Here is a 19,918-nt window from a genome sequence, read left to right as displayed (position 1 = left end):
GCAGATTGCATTTCCTTCTGTTATGCTCAACCATGTCTGAATCTGGTACACCATGTGAAGACTCACTCTGTCTGAGCCATTGCAGTGTTAGTGACTCACAGTTGGTCCCCATGGAAAAGATCTGCAAAACTGTGATGTGGAGATCTCTCTCCACATAATCACATCTCACTATTGTCAGGGATGGCCACTCTGTCCTATGGAATTTGAGATGTAGAAGCCAATTCATTTCCTCCTAGGGCTTATTTTTCTTCCAAGCTGCCCCTCATCAAAGAGAGAGAATGGGGAAAAAAGGCTTCTTACCAACAAAAATATTTTTGTTGTGCCCGTTGGCACTATGTTGTAGTTATTTCCCTTTTTCCATTCAGGGCAGTCTGTAGCCAGGGATTCCCCACCTGTGAGGATTGATCTCCTGCTTGTCCTCTGAGATAGCAGTGTTGCTTACCTGTAATAGAAGTTCTGAGGACAGCAGGGTGTAACATACACAGTAACATAGTAATAATGGCAGAAAAAGTCTGGATATTCCATCCAGTCTTCCCAGCAAGTTTCTCATGGTAGTGACTGAGGCTTCATGCAGGTTACCTTTGTATTTCTGTTGAGGGAGGATGTCTGTCCTCACAAAACCCACTCACCTCCCTTGGAGTTGGCTTCCAATTATATATGCAAAGGTAAAAGAGTGAAGGGCCCTCACATAGCCATGTGGTATGTTGGCATAATGGGCATGCTCAGTGAGGCACAGTCAAAGTTCTAGAAACTGACATAAAAGTTCCAGGCTGGGCTCCTCTGGATGTCACCTCACTTGTGAGGACTGACATCTTGCTGTCCTCTGAGAATACCTGTTGTAGGTAAGCAACTCTGCTTTATTCCATCATGTAAAAACAATATGCTAAATTATTTTTCTACCTTGTCTGATTTATGATCCTGAGTTTAGATTTTTAACCATTCATGCTCTTATGTAGGAAAGCATAATGATTTTTTTTATGGCTTAAGATACACATATACCATCCATTTTCAGAACTAGACAAATTGTGGCAAAATAAAATGTTTATCTGTTAATGAAATTTTCTGTGTTTCTTAGGTTCGACATGGTGCAGGTACTGGTCTCAGGGAGATACTTAAAGCTCATGGAAAAAGTGGAGGCAAAGTAGCAGATTTCACTTTAGAAGAGGTAAAATTCAAAAGTCAAATACAGTATACTATAAACTTTTAATTTTGGAAGTAATAAGGTATGGTGAGTTTAAGTGATCAGCTTTGCTATAAATAAAAGGTTAGTAATTTAGAATAAAAGGGGTTGTTTTTTTAATAGAATTCCTGATCTCATTATGATAAATAGCATTGTATAGAAAAAGCTAAATATTAAAATTTTAGTGTTTCTAAATTAAATGTTTTTTGTTTTGAGACAAAATGTAAAATCTTTAGAATTGTACAAAGCTTAAGTTGTGCTATCACTTTAGCCTGGCCATAGCATGTGACTGTTTGTTTAAAAGCCATAACAGTTCTATATTGTTCATTGTCTTTAACAGGGAGCACATGAGTGAATATATGGGGGAGAACAAACTTTGACTTTAAAAAAAAAAAAAAAGAATTGTATGGCAATCCATATGCGTGATTAATTCTGGGAGTCTTATCACATTTTTGGCAATATGGCAGTAGAAAGACTAACAGGTCTATACTGTAAAGTGCGGTTGGAGATTCCCCGTCTGTAACTCGCTGTGGGCGCACAATTGGGACGCGTAAAGCGATCCTGCGATACAGTCTCCAGTTTCACGCGTCTTAGCGCTTCTTGAAACCGACGCATAACCCTTTCCGCACCCAGCATGTATATCATATGTAAATGAACGAATTAGCTATTTAATGAAGGAATTAGCTATTCCCTCCGATACTGTGACGCGCGCTCCGATTATCTCCTTTGTAACCCGCTATTTTGCCGCGTCCTTAACCTGTTAGTTTACCGCCTACCCTCTACCTGGTGTTAGTCCTGCACCATGGACGACCTCCATATATACTAACCCGCTTTCAAACTGCATTCAGCCCTTCTTTTTGCATGAACGATGCTGCATGGAACTCCGATTGCATTAGTTATTTGCTTAAAAAAATTATTTCATCCCGCATGTTCCGTATGGGAGCTGACAGCGGCTTACAAAAAAAATTACAGTTCTCATAAAATGCTAAAGTTGTTTATGTTTATATATATATATATATATAACAACTTTTGTTTTAGTTTTGATGGTTTCCCCCCTCCTGCCTTGCTTCGGGAGGGGGAAAACCATCCACTTCCTGGTACCTGTCAGTTGAAATGACATTTGAAATGACAGGTACCAGCGCACCCAAGATACTGTATAGGCGCTGTATTAAGCGCCTATACAGTAAAATGGGTTGCGCGGGCCTAACGCTTCGCAGACGCGGCTTGCATTTGCAAGCAATTTGAATAGAGTATCGAGCGATATGTGAAGAGAACTGTGCGTGCGGGGAACGAGGGTGCACCCTGCACTGCCGCACTCTTTCTAACGCGGCATAACTGTATCGACCTGTTTGCCTGCTATCTGTCCATTGCACCAGTGGACCTAGCAGTAAACTAGGTCCACCAGTGGCATACTTGTTTGTGTACCTTTTTGATTAAAAAAAGACCAGGGAGCTAGGTAAGCTCTTTACTAGTGTCTTCTGTTGTAGCATTGAGAGGAGAAAGTCATCTTGCTGATGGCTGAAGATTGGTGCATGTTGGTTTGGGAAATTTTAGGCGTTAAAAATTTTTAGGGAAGAGGTAAAATAGTGGGGTATATTTGTTGGGGTGTGTGTGTGTGTGTGTGCCTAAAAATAAAACCAAGCCTAAGGTAGGTAATTCTACTGTCTTTCTCTCACTCCCATCTACCGCAACTTATTCTTTGATTTATAGGCAAGAGACACTTTCACATTAAAAATCAATTAGACTTTTACCTGAAACACAGGATTGCCCCAGCCCTTATCAAGAGTTTAATTATCCTCTTGCAGGTCACTGCCAGATTAATAAGGAATACACCAATAAATGTAAATGACTCTAATTTACACATTCCTACTCCCTTAGCAACCTTAACTTAGCTAAGAACTCAACAAAATTAAGATGAAGGCAGCAGTCCAGCAGCAAAAGGAAGGTCCTTGCTGTCTTTTGCATTGAGTGCCACATGTGGTTTTTTTTTTTTTTTTTTTACCTGTTGGTCAGAATTTGTGTGCATATGGTGCAAAGAGCTCTTGGCTCTCAGAGAATGAGTCCAGTCTCTGGAGGCTAGAGTGGCAGACCTGGAGGAGCTGAGGCAGACATATATATAGAAGATACCTACAAAAACATAATAGCCAAGCCCCAACTCCAGTCGTGCTGCCTTGAAAAAGGAAGGTCACCTGGTGAGAGAGCATAACCCTGGTGTAGCAAGAAGTAATCCTTTAGCAAGGACCTGCTTTCCAGTTGATGCATTGTCCTCTCGCACAGAGGATGAGTCTCCCAAAGCTACTGCCCAGGAGGGAAGGGTTAGGTCAGCCATCATAGTTGGTGATTAAGTTATTAGGAATGTAGATAGTTGGGTGGCTGGTGGATGTGAGGATCTCCTGGTAACTTGCCTGCCTGGTGCGAAGATGGCAGATCTCATGCATCTCCTAGTTAAGACTTTAGACAGTGCTGGGGAGGAGCTGGCTGTCATAGGAGGGAGGTTCTGGAAGCCAAATTTAGGCTTTTAGGTAGAAAGCTAAAATCCAGAACCTCAAGTAGCATTCTTTGAAATGCTCCCTGTTCCATGCACAGGTCCCCATAGTCAGGTAGAGCTCTGGAGTCTCAATGCATGGATGAGATGATGGTGCAGGAAAGAGGGATTCAGTTTTGTAAGGAACAGGCCAACCTTTTGGGAAAGGTAGGAGTCTTTTCCAAAAGGATGAGCTGCACCACAAGCAAGGTGGAACCAGGCTGTTGGTGCTAACCTTTAAAAAGGTGATAGAGCAGCTTTTAAACTAGTACAAAGGGGAAAGCCGACAGTCGCTCAGCAGCGCATGGTTGAGAGGGAGGTATCTTCGAAGAATACAAAACAGGAGAGTTAGGGCATCCCAGCAGAGAGGTTCCAATAAAAGCAAAAATAGTTCATGTGCCTATAAGTAAAGAACCACCTGAGTTAAGATTCTCAAGTTATCCCTGTGAATTGAAAAGCAGGTTGTTAATACAAACAAAAAATTCTTTGAAGTGTCTATATGCCAATGCCAGACGTTTAAGAAGTAATATGGGAGAGTTAGAGCGTATAGCACTGAATGAAGAGGTAGACATAATTGGCAGAGACCTGCTGGAAGGAGGAAAACCAATGGGACAGTGATATACCGTACCAGGGTAAAAATCATATCTCTGTGAAAGGGAAGAACACCTTGGGGGCGGAGTGGGTGCTTAATGTCTGGGATGGCATATAGTCCAACAGGATAACAATCCTGCAAGAGACAAAATGCACAATAGAATCTTTATAGAAATTCCTTGTGTGTTGGGGAAGAATATAATGTAAGAGTATATATTACTGTCTATCTGGCCAAAATAAGGTGAATGATGAAATGCTAAGAGAAATAAGGGATGTTAACAGATTTGGCAATGCAGTAATAGATTTCAATTACCCCAGTATTGATTAGATAAATGTAACAGAACATGCTAGAGAGGTAAAGGTCTTGGATGGAATAAAGGACTACTTCATGAAGCTATTTTAGATCTAATTCTTAGTGACATGCAGGATTGGTGAGTGAGGTGGGGCCACTTGGCAGTAGTGATCTTAACATGATCAAATTTGAATTGATGACTGGTAGGGGGACAAACTAAATCTACAGCTCTAGCATGAAACTTTCAAAAGTGACTGACTGATAAAATGAGGAAGATAGAAAAAACTGAAAGGTGCAATACAATGGATGGACATTGTTTAAAATTACCATCTTAGAAGTGTAGTCCAGATTTATTCCATGCATTTTCAAAAGGTAGAAGGAAAGCCAAATGACTGCCAGCCTGGTTAAAAGGTGAAGTGAAAGAGAGAGCAATAAACTTCCTTCAAAAATTGGAAGCAGGATCCTTCTGAAGAAAATAGGTAAATACATAAGCACTGGAAAGTTAGAAACACAGAAACATGACTGCAGAAAAACACCTTATCACCCATCCTCTTTGCCCCTCCGTCCAATTAATTTAGCATTATAATTTTCATCACTTCCTTAGATATCCCTTGTATGTTCCACATATCCACCACCCTCTCTGTAAACAAATATTTCCTGATTCTACCCCCTTTCAACCTCATCTCATGACCCCTTGTTCTAGAGCCTCCTTTCCAGGAAAAAGGCTCACCTCCTGTGCATGGAAACTGTTGAGATATTTAAATGTTTCTATCATATCTCCTCTATCTCGCTTTTCCTCTAGGGTATACATGTTTAGATCTTTGTCTATCCCCATATGCTTTAGAATGAAGATCATTGACTGTTTTAGTAGCTTTCCTGTGGACGGACTCCTGTTTATATCCTTTTGGAGATGTTCTCCAGAAATTTACCCACTATTCCAAGTGAGATCTCACCAGGGGCAATATCACCTCCCTTTTTCTATTGACCATTCCTCTTCCTATGCAAACAATCTTCTTTCTGTCTTATTACCATCGCTTTATACATCTGTTTGGCCAATTTAAGATCATCAGATTCAATTACCTTATCAACATTGATAAGATAGGCTGAGAGAATTTGAAAAGAAGCTTGGCTGTAGAGGCAAAAACTCATAATAAAATCTTTTTAAAATATATTTGAAGCACGAAGTCTGTGAGGAAGTTGGTTGGACCGTTAGATGATTGAGGGGTTAAAGGGGAACTTAGGAAAGACAAGGCTATCACGGAAAGAATAAATTAATTTGTTTTGGTGTTTAAAAATGAAAATATTGGGGGAGAATCCCCAGAGATGGTTTTCAAAGATGGCGATTCAGATGAACTGAGCCAGATTATAGTGTATCTGGAAGATTTAGTAGGCCAGATTGACAAACTGAAGAGTAGCAAATAGCCTGGACCAGATGGTATACACCCCAGGATTCTGAAAGTATTCAAATGAAATTTCAGATCTATTAGTAGTAATTTGTAATCTATCCTTAAAATTGTCCATTATACCTGAAGACTGACTCTAGGACTCTAGGGGTGATCTGGGAAACTAGAGACTGGTGAGCCTGATTTCAATGCCGGAAAAAATCATGGAAATTATTCTAAATAAAATCACAGAACATATAGACAGACATGGTTTGTTGGAACACAGCCAGCATGGATTTATCCAAGGGAAGTCTTGCCTCACAAATCGGTTTTATTTTTTTGAAGGGTTTAATAAACGTGGATAAAGGTGAGCCGGTAGATTTAATATATTTAGATTTTTGGAAGGCATTTCACAAAGTCCCCCATGAGAAGCTTCCAAGAAAACTGTCATGGGATTGGGGGCAATGTAACTTTTATGGATTGCAAACTGGTTAAAAGACAGAAAACAGAGAATAAGGTTAAATGGTCAGTTTTCTCAGTGGAGAGAGGTAAAAAGTGGAGTGCCTCAGGGATCTGTACTTGGACCTGTGATTTTTAATATATTTAAAAATGATCTGGAAAGGGGATCAATGAGTGAGGTGATCAAAATTCTTCAGAGTAGATAAAGTGGATAGTGATAAATTGCTGGAGGACCTTTCAATACTGGAAGATTGGGCATCCAAATGGCAAATGAAATTTAATGTGAACAAGTGCAAGGTGATGCATATAGGTAAAAACAACCCATGCTGTAGTTACACTATGCTAGTCAAAAAAGCAAAAAATGTTGGGAATTATCATGAAGGAAATAGTAAATACAATGGAGAATGTCATAATGCCTTTATATTGCTCTGTGATGAGACCATAGCTTGAGTACTGTGTTCAGTGCCGCATCTCAGATATGGATAAATTGGAGAAGGTACAGAGAAGGGCAACCAAAATGATACAGGATGAAATTTCCCCCCCTTCCTATGAGGAAAGGTTCAAGAAATTATGGCTGTTCATCTTGGAGAAGAGTGAAGAGGAGGGAGATGGAGATCTACAAAACCATGAGTGGACTGGAACGGATAAACGTGAATCAGTTGTTTGCTCTTTCAGATGATAGAAGGACTAGGGACACTCCATGAAGTTAGGAAGTAGCACATTTAAAACAGAAAATTATTTATCACGCAACACACAAAACTCTGGAATTTATTGCCAGAGGATGTGGTTAAGGCAGTTAGTGTAGCTGGGTTTAATAAAGGTTTGGGCAGGTTCCTGGAGGAGAAGTCCATAATCGGCTTTTAGTCTAGTTTCTTAGGGAATAGCCACTGCTTATTATTGGCATTAGTAGCATGAGATATATTTAATGTTTGGCTACGTGCCAGGTACTTTAGTCCTGGGGGAATTCTGCACTACTGTGGAGCGCAGAATTCCCCTCCTGCAGAGTTGTGCGGATTCTGCGCAAAATTTGGCAGGCCCGGTGTATCGTGAGTGGAGGCAATCTCTCTCAATGCAAAGATAGAACAGGCTCGGGCGTGCCATGGGCGGAGCCTGTCCCGCTCGTGGCGAAGATGTCACAGGCCCCAGTGAGTGTGTGTGTGACTGCACGCCTGGGGGGTGAGAGCGCATATGTGAAGGTGCATGGGTTTGGGGGCCAGAGAGGGATCCTCTGTGAGGAGATTGTGAAGGAGTGTGTATATATGTATGAGAGAAGGAGCTGGTGTGTGTGAAAAAGGGATTGTGGGTTTCTCACAGGACAAGCAGGATGGTAGTCCTCACATATGGGTGACATCACAGGATGGAGCCCAATCACGGAACACGTCTGTCAAAGTTTCCAGAACTTTGGCCCCTACTGGGCATGCCCAGCATGGCACTAACCCTGCAGCCAGCAGGGGTCCCCCTTCAGTCTTCCTTTTTCCATGCAGCAGTAGCCACGCGGTTAAGGAGCTCTGCAGAGATTCCCGACAGGAATTTTCCTCACGGAATTACTAGAAATAAATTTGCCCCATGGGTCCCTCCTTTAGCTTTTGCAAGCCACGGTACTCCGGTAAGTTTTTTTTTGACCCGTTCTCAGTCGATTACCGTCTAGTTTGCCCCTCGGGGCCTACTGGCCGCCGACCATACCGCGGCTCAATTTTTTCATGGCCATAGCATCGAGGTTCCGTCCGGTGCCCGGACTGTAATCACACCATGTCCATCACAGACCCCTACAAAGTCTGTGTAATGTGTCTCAGATGTCAGCACGATGTCCTGACCTGCACCAAATGTGCTCTAATGACACCAAAAGGTCGCAAGGCCAGAATGGAAAAGATGGTACTTCTCTTCCGCGCTCAAACCCCGACTCCGTCCATTGCATCAACCGTCGTCAGAACCGGCACCGCCAACTTCGCACCACTATTGACCACCGGCCGGTGACCGCCCGGCATAGCCTACTTCTCTGCCTTCGACACCCTCTACTCCCCCTCAGGACCGAGGGGATCGTAGAGAGAAACATTGCCATTGAAAGTCTTGGACCATCAAGGGAGCGAAATCGTCGATCTCGCCATCGTCAGAGCCGCAGTCGAAGAAACCCCGTTCAGAAAAGGCACCAACCTTTTTGGCGACCGGGTCACCGAGGCAACCCTCACCCGAAAGGGCTTCGGGAGCCGCGACTCCGCCTTTAACGGTGGTCCCTCCGGCTATGCCTCTGCCTCCTTCTTCTGTTCCGGAGCTGCTTGCTCCAGGTCTCAGAGAAGAACTGGACTGGATGGTTCAGGAGGCCATCGACAAGGCGATGCAATGACCTCCTGAACCGACACAGGTTCCTCCGGCACAGACACCGGTACAGATTGTGGAACAGACCACCAACCCGATTCCGGCAGCATTGGCACCGCTGTTCTCCACCAATGGACCCCGGGTCACCGATGGCTCCGGTGCCCTCCCCGCTTACTCTGTCATCGGGTGGAGAAACACCGTTCCACATCCCTCCATCGGGAGTCCTGCCTCAGCCATCAATGCCGCTACATCCATCGCCACCGATCCAACCATCGGCGCAGATACGCCCGGTGCCACAGTGTCATCCGTCAATGCCCTCAATGCCTTCATTGATGTCTCCAATTATTCCTTCGATTCCTTCAGAGCCTAGACCAGGACCTTCATGTATCCCACCACCCCACTCCCTCTAGTTCCTAGAGGGGCAGGTGCTGATCCCTATGATACCTGGACTGATGATTCCTTGCCAGACACCGATGATTTGCCTTCACCACCTTCACCCATTGAAAGTAAAAAGCGTTCTCCAGAGGACCTTTCCTTTATAAATTTTGTGAAGGAGATGTCTGAATTGGTTCCCTTCCAATTACAGACTGAACAGGATGATAGGCATCAGATGATGGAGTTGCTGCAATTCCTGGATGCTCCCAAGGAAATAACCTCAATTCCTATTCACCAGGTTCTTCTGGATCTCCTCAAGAAGAACTGGGAATATCCTGGCTCCATTGCTCCAGTCCACAGGAAAGGTGACACTACCTATTTGGTGCAGTCAGCTCCGGGTTTTCAGAAACTTCAATTGAATCACCAATCTGTAGTAGTAGAATCTGCACAGAAAAGAGCAAAGAGATCAAAGCCTCATACTTCTTTTCCCACTGGCAAGCAACAGAAGTTTCTAGATGCCATTTGTCGCCGTGTCTTCCAGGGATCAATCCTCATCTCCCAAATTGCTGCTTATCAGCTCTATATGACCCAATATAATAGGGTCATATTTAAGCAGATACAAGACTTGACAGACTCCCTGCCTCAACAATTTCAAGATCAGCTCCAAACCCTAGTAAACAAGGGTTTTGAGGCAGGCAAGCATGAGATCAGATCATCTTATGATATCTTTGACCTGCTACTAGGGTATCTGCTACGGCTATTTCGGCAAGAAGATGGGCCTGGCTCAAGTTTTCCGACCTTCGCCCTGAGGTACAAGACAGGTTATCCCACCTGCCCTGTGTAGGAGATAATTTGTTTGGCGAACAGATTCAACGGACAGTGGCGGAACTCAGGGACCATCATGAGACCCTAAGATAGCTCTCTGATGCCTTCGGAGTACTCCTCAAAACAGTCCTTCCGCAAGGACTCTTAAAAAGTCATTCTTCCGCCCGAAGAAATCCTATCCGCCACCAGCTAGAACTCTTTCTACAAGACCTTTTCAGAAAGCCCAGTCTCGTCAGATACATAAACAAAAACCGCAAGCAGCTCCTCAACCAGGTGTACTGCTTCTGGTTTTTGACTTCTGCATAGAGAGCAGCAGCCAGCTTCCATTGCCTCACATACCTGTGGGAGGTCGATTGTGCCATTTCAACAACAGGTGGCACTCAATCACCTCAGACCAGTGGGTCCTGGCGATCATCACTCAGGGATATCATCTGAACTTCCTCTCCATTCCACCGGACTCCCCACCTCTACCGACGTGGAGAACTTCCGATCATGCCATCCTTCTGGAACAGGAGATCTCTCTCCTTCTCCAGTCCACGGCAATAGAACCAGTACCCTGCTCTCAGCATGGCCTAGGGTTCTGTTACCGGTACTTTCTAATCCCCAAACAATCGGGAGGCGTCAGTCGTCGGCTCAGTGTGCTGCAGCAGTCAATAAAGCAAATAGAATGTTAGGAATTATTAGGAAGGGAATGGTTAATAAAACGGAAAATGTCATAATGCCTCTATATCGCTCCATGGTGAGACCACACCTTGAATACTGTGTACAATTCTGGTCGCCGTATCTCAAAAAAGATATAGTTGCAATGGAGAAGGTACAGAGAAGGGCAACCAAAATGATAAAGGGGATGGAACAGCTCCCCTATGAGGAAAGGCTGAAGAGGTTAGGGCTTTTCAGTTTGGAGAAGAGACGGCTGAGGGGGGAATATAATAGAGGTCTTTAAGATCATGAGAGGTCTTGAACAAGTAGATGTGACTCGGTTATTTACACTTTCGAATAATAGAAGGACTAGGGGGCATTCCATGAAGTTAGCATGTGGCACATTTAAGACTAATCGGAGAAAATTCTTTTTCACTCAACGCACAATAAAGCTCTGGAATTTGTTGCCAGAGGATGTGGTTAGTGCAGTTAGTGTAGCTGGGTTCAAAAAAGATTTGGATAAGTTCTTGGAAGAGAAGTCCATTAACTGCTATTAATCAAGTTTACTTAGGGAATAACCACTGCTATTAATTGCATCAGTAGCATGGGATCTCCTAGGTGTTTGGGTAATTGCCAGGTTCTTGTGGCCTGGTTTGGCCTCTGTTGGAAACAGGATGCTGGGCTTGATGGACCCTTGGTCGACCCTGCTTGGCAATTTCTTATGTTCTTATGTCCAATTCTGGACCTACGTGCCCTCAAGAACCTCCAGCGAGAGAAATTTGATGGTAACCTTGGGCTTGCTTCTTCCTCTTCTGCAAGGAGACTGGCTCTGCTCTCTAGACCTCCAGGCCACATACACTCATATTGCGATAACTCCATCTCATCGCAAATACCTGAGGTTCCTAGTAAGCCCCAAGAACTACCAGTACAGAGTGCTTCCCTTCGGCCTCACGTCTGCACCACGAGTCTTCACAAAATGTCTCGTAGTGGTTGCAGCCTTCCTCAGAATCCAAGGTGTTCACATCTACCCCTATTTAGACGATTGATTAATCAGGGCCCCCACTCAGCAGGCTTCCCTGTCGTCCCTGCACCTCAACCTGCACACTCTTAATTTCAGTAGGATTTCTTGTCAACTACGACAAATCCTACTTAGTCCCATCTCAAACCTTATCGTTCATTGGGGCAGACTTGGACAGCTTGCAGGCAAAGGCCTTTCTCCCTCAACAGCAAGCTCTCACTCTCGTGTCTCTCGCACACCAGCTGCAGTCTCAGCACTCCACGACTGTACGCCACTTTCTCATCCTCCTGGGACACATGGTGTCCTCAGTCCAGGTCACACCAATGGCTCGCTTGGCCATGAGTCATGCAGAGAACTCTAAGATCACAATGGACTCAAAGCATTCAGCCTCTGTCGACCATTGTCCACATAACCGACTCACTCCGTCAGTCTCTTGCCTGGTCAACAAATCAGATCAATCTCCTCCAAGGCTTGCCCTTTCACACTCCAGACCCTCAAGTAACTCTCACCACCGATGCTTCCAACCTTGGATGGAGAGCCCACGTGGCAGATCTGCAGACACAAGGATCTTGGTCTCCAGAGGAAGCCAAACACCAAATACGTTTCCTGGAGCTTCGAGCAATCAGATATGCTCTCAGGGTCTTTCAGGATTGCCTCTCCAATCAAGTCATCCTGATCCAGACGGGCAACCAGGTGGCCATGTGGTACATCAACAAGCAGGGAGGGACGGGCTCCTACCTTCTGTGTCAAGAAGTTGCACAGATATGGGCAGAAGCCCTCTCCCACTCGATGTACCTCAGGGCCACCTACTTGCTGGGAGTGGACAATGTGTTGGCAGACAAGCTGAGTCTCACCTTTTGAACCACACGAGTGGTCTCTCAACCCCTCGGTAGCGAACTCGATCTTCCAACAATGGTGTTATCCTCACATAGACCTCTTTGCATCTCTTGAAAACCGCAAAGGAGAGAACTTCTGCTCTCTCATTTGCAGTGAACCCTCTCAGCCTTAGAGACTCATTCTCCCTCTCGTGGGCAACCAGTTTGCTCTATGCATTCCCTCCACTTCCTCGTCTCTCAAAGACTCTCGTGACGTTACATGAGGATAAGGGAACCATGATTCTGATAGCACCCCACTGGCCGCGCCAAGTGTGGTATCCAGTACTTCAGGATCTCTCCATTCGCAGGCACATTCCCTTGGGAAAGGACCCGCTTCTAATCACTCAAAACGATGGGTGCCTACGCCACCCCAATCTTCAAGCCTTGTCCCTGACGGCATGGATGTTGAAAGGTTAATCCTTCAGCCACTTAACCTTTCTGAACCAGTTTCCTGTGTCCTGATTGCTTCACGGAAGCCTTCCACGAGAAAATCTTACTCTTAAAAATGGAATAGGTTTACGTCATGGTGCTCTTCTCAGTCCCTTGATCCCTTTACCTGTCCAATCCCGAAGTTTCTAGACTATCTCTGGCACTTGTCAGCATCAGGTCTTAAAACTTCTTCCATCAGAATGCATGTCAGTGCGGTAGCCGCCTTCCATAAAGATGTCGGGGATGTTCCCATATCAGTACAAGCCCTTGTAACACGATTTCTGAAGGGCTTGCTTCACCTCAAGCCTCCTCTGCGTCCTCCAGCCCCTTCTTGGAACCTCAATCTGGTTTTGGATCGGCTCATGAAGCCACCATTCGAGCCTCTTCACTCCTGTGTTCTTCGCTGTCTCACATGGAAAGTGCCTTTCCTACTGGCAATCACTTCGGCTCACAGAGTTAGTGAATTACAGGCTCTAGTTACCTATCCACCTTACACTAAAATTCTGCAGGACTGGGCAGTACACTCCGCATTCACCCTAAATTCTTACCTAAGGTAGTTTCGGAGTTTCATCTCAATCAATCCATCATACTACCTACCTTTTTCCCCAGGCCCCATTCCAATCGAGGAGAGCAGGCTCTGCATACCCTTGACTGTAAACGGGCTCTAGCGTTCTACCTAGATCGTACAGCTGCCCACAGGAAAAACACTCAATTGTTTGTCTTTCCATTCCACCAAATTGGGGCAGCCTGTGGGTAAGCAGACTCTCTCTTCCTGGTTAGCGGACTGCATATGCTTTTTGCTATCAGCAAGCAGGCATTCCACTTCAAGACCGTATTAATGCAAACTCTGTGAGGGCCATGGCGACTTCAGTAGCACACCTCCGATCGGTGCCACTTCCTGACATTTGCAGGGCTGCCACCTGGAGTTCTCTTGGACAAAGCCGGAAGACAAGATTTCATCTTCGGCCAGTCTGTCTTGCGCAACCTATTTACAATGTGACGTACCAACACCATTCCGCCTACCCGGTGGGGTTCAGGATGCCCTCTTCCAAATTACACCCCAGTTGTTGTGCCTGTGGCACGTCTTTGGGTACATTTTGTGCATGTTCGAACATCCTCAGCTCGGTACTCACCCATATGTGAGGACTACCATCCTGCTTGTCCTGTGAGAAAGCAAATGTTGCTTACCTGTAACAGGTTTTCTCACAGGACAGCAGGATGTTAGTCCTCACAAAACCCGCCCACTGCCCCGTGGTGTTGGGTTCATAACATTTTCTTATTTTCTTTTCAGCACTGCCTTGTGCTTTTTAACAAGACTTAAGGGGGACCCCTGCTGGCTGCAGGATTAGTGCCATGCTGGGCATGCCCAGTAGGGGCAGTCAAAGTTCTGGAAACTTTGACAAAAATGTTCGTGATTGGGCTCCCATCCTGTGATGTCACCCATATGTGAGGGCTAACATCCTGCTGTCCTGTGAGAACACCTGTTATAGGTAAGCAACATTTGTTATGTGAGGGTGCTTGTTCGTGAGAGAGGGAGCCTGTGTTAGGGTGTGTGTATGTGTAAGAGCCTGTGTGAAATGGTATGTGTATGAGAGAGAAAGTGTACCTATGTGTAAGGGGTGTGAAAGAGAGGGAGCCAGTATGCAGGGGTATATGCATATGGGAGAGGGAGCCTGGGTACGTGTGTAAAAGTTGGAAAAAGAGCCTGTATGTGGGATGTGAGTGTGCAAGAGATAACAGGATCATCTAGGGGGACCTGGGCACTGAGAGCCTCCACCGGCGTCAGAATTGGGGGAGAACCACCCCGAGAATCCTGCTCCTCCTCTTCTGATGGCTGCGAATCGCGATCCGGGTGATTCAAAATGGCCACTGTTCCCACCGAACGCAGCGAAGGGGCTGGCCCATGCTGCTCAGACCGGGCGGAGGCGTGGAACGAAAAGTTATTTAGCGGCCCTGAGGTGCCCTCCCCACCGGGGAGGCACCGAGAACAGATGCCCTCTCGGGAGCCGACACATATCGCTCGAGACGGCGCGCCTGATGGCGTGGGCGGAGAATCACCTAGCGCGACTGGCAGCTTCACACATTGCGGGCGTAGACAACATTCAGGCAGACTACCTGAGTCGTCAGCAGTTAGACCTAGGAGAGTGGTCTCTTTCCGACGAAGCAATGCAACTTCTCATTCATCGTTTGGGGGGGGGGGGGGTCACCTCACCTGGATCTGATGGTGACGTCTCTCAACACCAAGGCGTCCCGATTCTTCAGCCGCAGGCGGGAGCGCGGTGAGGAAGGGGTAGACGCTCTAGTACTTCCTTGGCCACAACACCTTCTACTTTCTTTCCTCCCTGGCCTCTGGTGGGCAAGGTCATCTGGAGAATAGAGCGCCACCAGGGGCCCGTTCTTCTGGTGGCTCCCGAATGGCCACGTTGTCCCTGGTTTGCGGATCTGCTACAGCTAGCAGTCTACGGTCCACTTCGGTTGGGACATCTTCATCGGCTGCTCCATCAGGGACCAGTATTTTTCGATCAGGCAGAACGCTTTTGTCTTGCGGCCTGACTTTTGAACGGCGCTGCCTCAGACGCAGACGATACCCTGAGACAGTAGTCTCGACCCTACTAAAGGCCCGAAAGACGTCCACTTCAGTGGCTTATGTGAGGGCCTGGAAGGTTTTCGAGGTATGGTGCACCGCACATGGTACTCATCCCATGAGGGCCTCGGTCCCTCAGATCCTGGAGTTCCTCCAAGATGGACTGGACAAAGGTCTCGCCTACAATTCTCTGTGAGTTCAAGTGGCCGCTCTAGATTCGCTCATCCAGTACACAGATCATCCTTCGCTCTTGGTACAGCCGGATATCGCCCGATTCCTCAAGGGAGTGAAGAATTTGCGGCCTCCGGTGAGGGATCCGTGCCCTTCTTGGAGCCTTAACTTGGTTCTTCGGACGCTGGCAGGTCCTCCCTTTGAGCCTCGGCGCAATGCCACCATCAAGGATCTCACTCTCAAGTTTTTTCTGGTGGCCATCTGCTCTGCTCGTCGCATCTCGGAACTTCAAGCGCTATCATGTAGGGAATCCTACCTCAGCTTCATGGACTCCAGTGTCTATCTACGAACGGTTCCCTCCTTCTTAACCAAGGTAGTTTCTGCCTTCCACCTGAATCAGACGGTAGAGCTTCCGTCCTTCACATCAGACGACCCGAGGTCTCTCTGTCTCCTAGATGTCAAACGCACACTACTTCGCTACTTGGAGGCTACCAACAACTTCAGAGTCTCGGACCATTTGTTTGTCCTCTGGTCGGGGCCGAAAAAAGGGTCCCAGGCCTCAAAGATGACGATTGTGAGATGGCTAAAGGACGCCATTACGTCAGCCTACATAGGAGCGGGGCGAACCGCTCCGCTGGCGTCATGGCCCATTCTCTTCGCTCATAAGAAACCTCTTGGGCAGAGGTTCAGTCAGTTTCCTCTCAGGAGATTTGTCGAGCGGCGACTTGGAAATTGCTGCACACCTTCATGAGACATTATCGCCTACACCTGGCGTCGTCCGCCTTCGGACACTTTGGCGACCAGGTCAACCTAGCAGGGCTTTCAGGGGCCCACCCGGTGTAGGGAAGCTTTGGTACATCCCACCGTCTGGACTGATTCTGGTACGTACAGGGAAAAGAAAATTATTCCTTACCTGCTAATTTTCGTTCCTGTAGTACCAAGGATCAGTCCAGACGCCCACCTCGTTGGTTCTCTGGGTTTATAGACTCTTTCCTGCTCTGACTACTTTGCTCTTTCTGAAAGATGTTGTTAATCTCGTTCTATGAGCCCGTTTTCACAGTTCTTCTGCAAGTTACAGTTATGACACGAGTTGTCCTGATTCTTTGTTTATGATCTTTTATGGTTAGGGACACTTGATCCATTCTTAAGTTTTTTATTCTGGCTTTGATATACTCTGTACTGAGCTCCTGCAGAGGATGCACTGGCTTATATGGCGGCACTCTTCGAAGCCTTGTCTGACTCCATCTGCTGGACGGGGGACATAACCCACCGTCTGGACTGATCCTTGGTACTACAGGAATGAAAATTAGCAGGTAAGGAATAATTTTCTTATTTGTGGGCATGCCTTTTCTCCATATTATAGTGCATGAATTTGTTGGCTAAACAGTAAGGATAAGTGACAGTTCTTAAGATAGTACATATGTACTGGCCAAATCTGAAAACATGGCAGTCCCCACCTCTGTAGGCTAGGTAACTTTTAATCATGCTCTGGTTTAAACATTTTTCAAAATGGAGAAACAGGATTTTTGGGGGTGTTTGCCTTAGCAATTTCTTTCTGTTCTTTGGGTTTCTAGTTTTATCAGAACTTGCCTCCCTTTGGCTGTGGCACCATGAGCCTTCATTTGCAGCTATCAGTTTTTTTTCTCTTGCCTTTGATCCTGCTTTCAATTCATGGTCCAGTAATTGCAGCAACTGTCCTTGCCTGGGTGCCATTTACCAGAGTTCTCTCCAGAATCCTGAAATTGTGGGTCCTAATTCTGGCCACTTAGTGTCACTCTTGCATGATGACTGGAACTCAATCTCTCCCTCTCCATGGGCTGTGAACATTGCTTCCACAGCCTGCCTAGGAAACAGGAGCAGAAGAAGGAACAAGTTTTGATTGCATTAGTAATTTTAAGTAGCATTCTGGTGTTTTTAAAACTATCACTAATTGGTTAGCAAATGGGCTCTGAAAGGAGTATGAGACAGCATAATTGTGAAGATTATCTTGCAGGGAAGATAAAATTCAAGCTTGACTTATGGATAATGTGGGTTTTCTTCTGTTTTTACAGATGGAGCAGCAGCATCAGGAATGGCTAGAAGATCTTGCTATTAGACTTCTCTGTGTCTTTGCATTAGACAGATTTGGAGATTTTGTTTCAGATGAAGTAAGAATTGATCTGTTTAAATTTCCTTCACATACAAAAATTCTGCTGAGAGAGAGAGTCACCATAGTCTAACTATATTTTCTATCTTAGGTTGTGGCACCAGTACGGGAGACATGTGCTCAAACTCTGGGAGTAGTTTTGAAATACATGAATGAGAATGGAGTACACAAAACTGTGGAGATCCTCCTAAAATTACTGACTCAGGAACAATGGGAAGTAAGACACGGTGGTCTTCTGGGAATAAAGTATGCTCTAGCAATTCGTCAGGTAAACAAATATTTTTTTTTCTTATTGAGTATGTACAATATGTATTTTTCTCCATGGACAGGCAGGACAAATACAGCCATACAAGTGACTGATCTATGGCACCAACACGGAACATGCTTTCTGATCTCAGAAAGACCTAAAAGTCTTTGAGCATGAGCTGGTGTTGCCATGCAGCTGCCACCATATATGTTGCTTGATCTTTTTCTCTTTTGCCAAAGTGAAAGTTGTTTTGGTTTGTTTTTTTTGCAATCTGACTGGCTGCTGTCATATTTTTCATGTTTTTGTGAGTTTTTTAAGTATTCTTTTTTTTAACTTTGCCTCATATAAAATACCATTACATTTTTCCCCTTCGAAAACCCCTTATGACTCTGCTAATATCTCCACTCACAAAATTATCTGGTAAAGCATTGCTATTATCACCATATCTTTTCTGTACATATTTCCATTGTTAATCAGTTCCTGTTGTTTTTTGTGTTTCTTGTAAAGCCTGTTGCTGCATTATGTTGCTTGTAAACCGAGGTGATGTTCCGAACGTGCCGTGGTATATAAAAATATTTAAATAAATAAATTTCTTATCTTATTCTTTCTCCCAGGACAAGCAGGATGGTAGTCCTCACATATGGGTGATGTCAGGATGGAGCCCAATCACAGAACACTTTTGTCAAAGTTTCTAGAACTTTGAGTGGCACGCTGAGCATGCCCAGCATGCCACTAACCCTACATCCAGCAGGGGTCCCCTTTCAATCTTTTTTTTCTGCGCAGCAGTTGCCTTGCAGTTATCAGGAGCTCTGAGAATTTCTCACAACTTTTTCCTCAAGGAACTTTTCTTCAAAAAAATTTCAAACTTTTTTTTTTCCCCATCCCGGGGTCCCCCGTCGACCATGGTTAACGCCGGTAAGTTTTTTACCTCGTTCTTCGCGGTCATTTCCCGATGGAGCACCTATTGGTACCCGACTTCTACCAACCACGCGCCGCATTTATTTTTCAAAAAATGGCAACCGCTTTTTGGAAGTACCCAGAGTGTCCAATGACTATGTCCATTACGGACCCTCATGACATCTGCGTCTTGTTTGGGGCCTTCCCACAACGTCCAACTGTGTACCAGTTTTGCCAAAATGACACCGAAAGGCCGCCGAGCCTGCTTAGAGAAAATGGAACACCTTTTCAAAACTAAGTGCTCGCCCCCCCCCCCCCCCCCCCCCCCGCCAGCCAAAAGTGCACCGAGCTGAAAGCCGTCATTGACTCCATCTCTGTCGATGTCTCAGCATCAGGATACCGGTGAACGGCAGTCACAGGCATCGTCTCGTTCGAAAGCCTCCACATCATTGTCCTCTGTGCCGGAGAAGGACCGGGCCGAGCACAGAGAAGCATCGGCATCGACTAGATCCATCTTCTGGAATGGGCACCAACAAACCATCGAAGGAACCACCGACCAAAAAGTCCCGGGGAGAGGAGCCCCCATTCTCCTCTGGACCCGGGACACTGAGGAGTTCCCCCCACCTGTCACGGTGGTGGGAGCCGAGACTCCACATATTCCTGTGGACTCTCCGGCAATGCCTATGGAGCCTCCAACCCCGGAAGCTGTTACCAATACAAGCCTTCCGAGAGGAATTGGACCGGGATGGTCCAAGAGGCAGTCCAAGCGCTTCGAGGATTTCAGTCGCCACCGGCATCAGCTCCTTTAGCAAGGCCTGACCCGGTGCCTACTATGCTTGCTCCACTACTTGAAAGGCTAGACACCCTTATTGGTGCACTTCCATCTGTGCCTGTGCCTTACAAACTGACGATACCTTAGAGACCATCGGTTCCTCCACTGGCATCGACCCCGATTCCTTTATCGGACGATG

At 45.9% G+C, this 19,918-nt stretch overlaps 1 protein-coding gene across 1 annotated transcript in view; it reads left to right on the top strand.

Annotated features, from left to right (window-relative positions):
* Positions 1–19,918, top strand: part of BTAF1 (B-TFIID TATA-box binding protein associated factor 1) — a 565,336-nt gene that overhangs the window by 127,824 nt on the left and 417,594 nt on the right. Inside the window, exons 9-11 of the mRNA XM_029609940.1 lie at positions 1,076–1,165; positions 17,709–17,804; positions 17,895–18,071. Of these exons, the coding sequence (XP_029465800.1) occupies positions 1,076–1,165; positions 17,709–17,804; positions 17,895–18,071 (363 nt within the window). The remainder of the gene's footprint in view (positions 1–1,075; positions 1,166–17,708; positions 17,805–17,894; positions 18,072–19,918) is intronic.

This window comes from Rhinatrema bivittatum, chromosome 7 (genome assembly GCF_901001135.1).
Source record: "Rhinatrema bivittatum chromosome 7, aRhiBiv1.1, whole genome shotgun sequence".
Taxonomy (NCBI): domain Eukaryota; kingdom Metazoa; phylum Chordata; class Amphibia; order Gymnophiona; family Rhinatrematidae; genus Rhinatrema; species Rhinatrema bivittatum.
The sequence above is the reverse complement of the archived record's forward strand: the minus strand, read 5'-3'. Positions and strand labels throughout refer to the sequence as shown.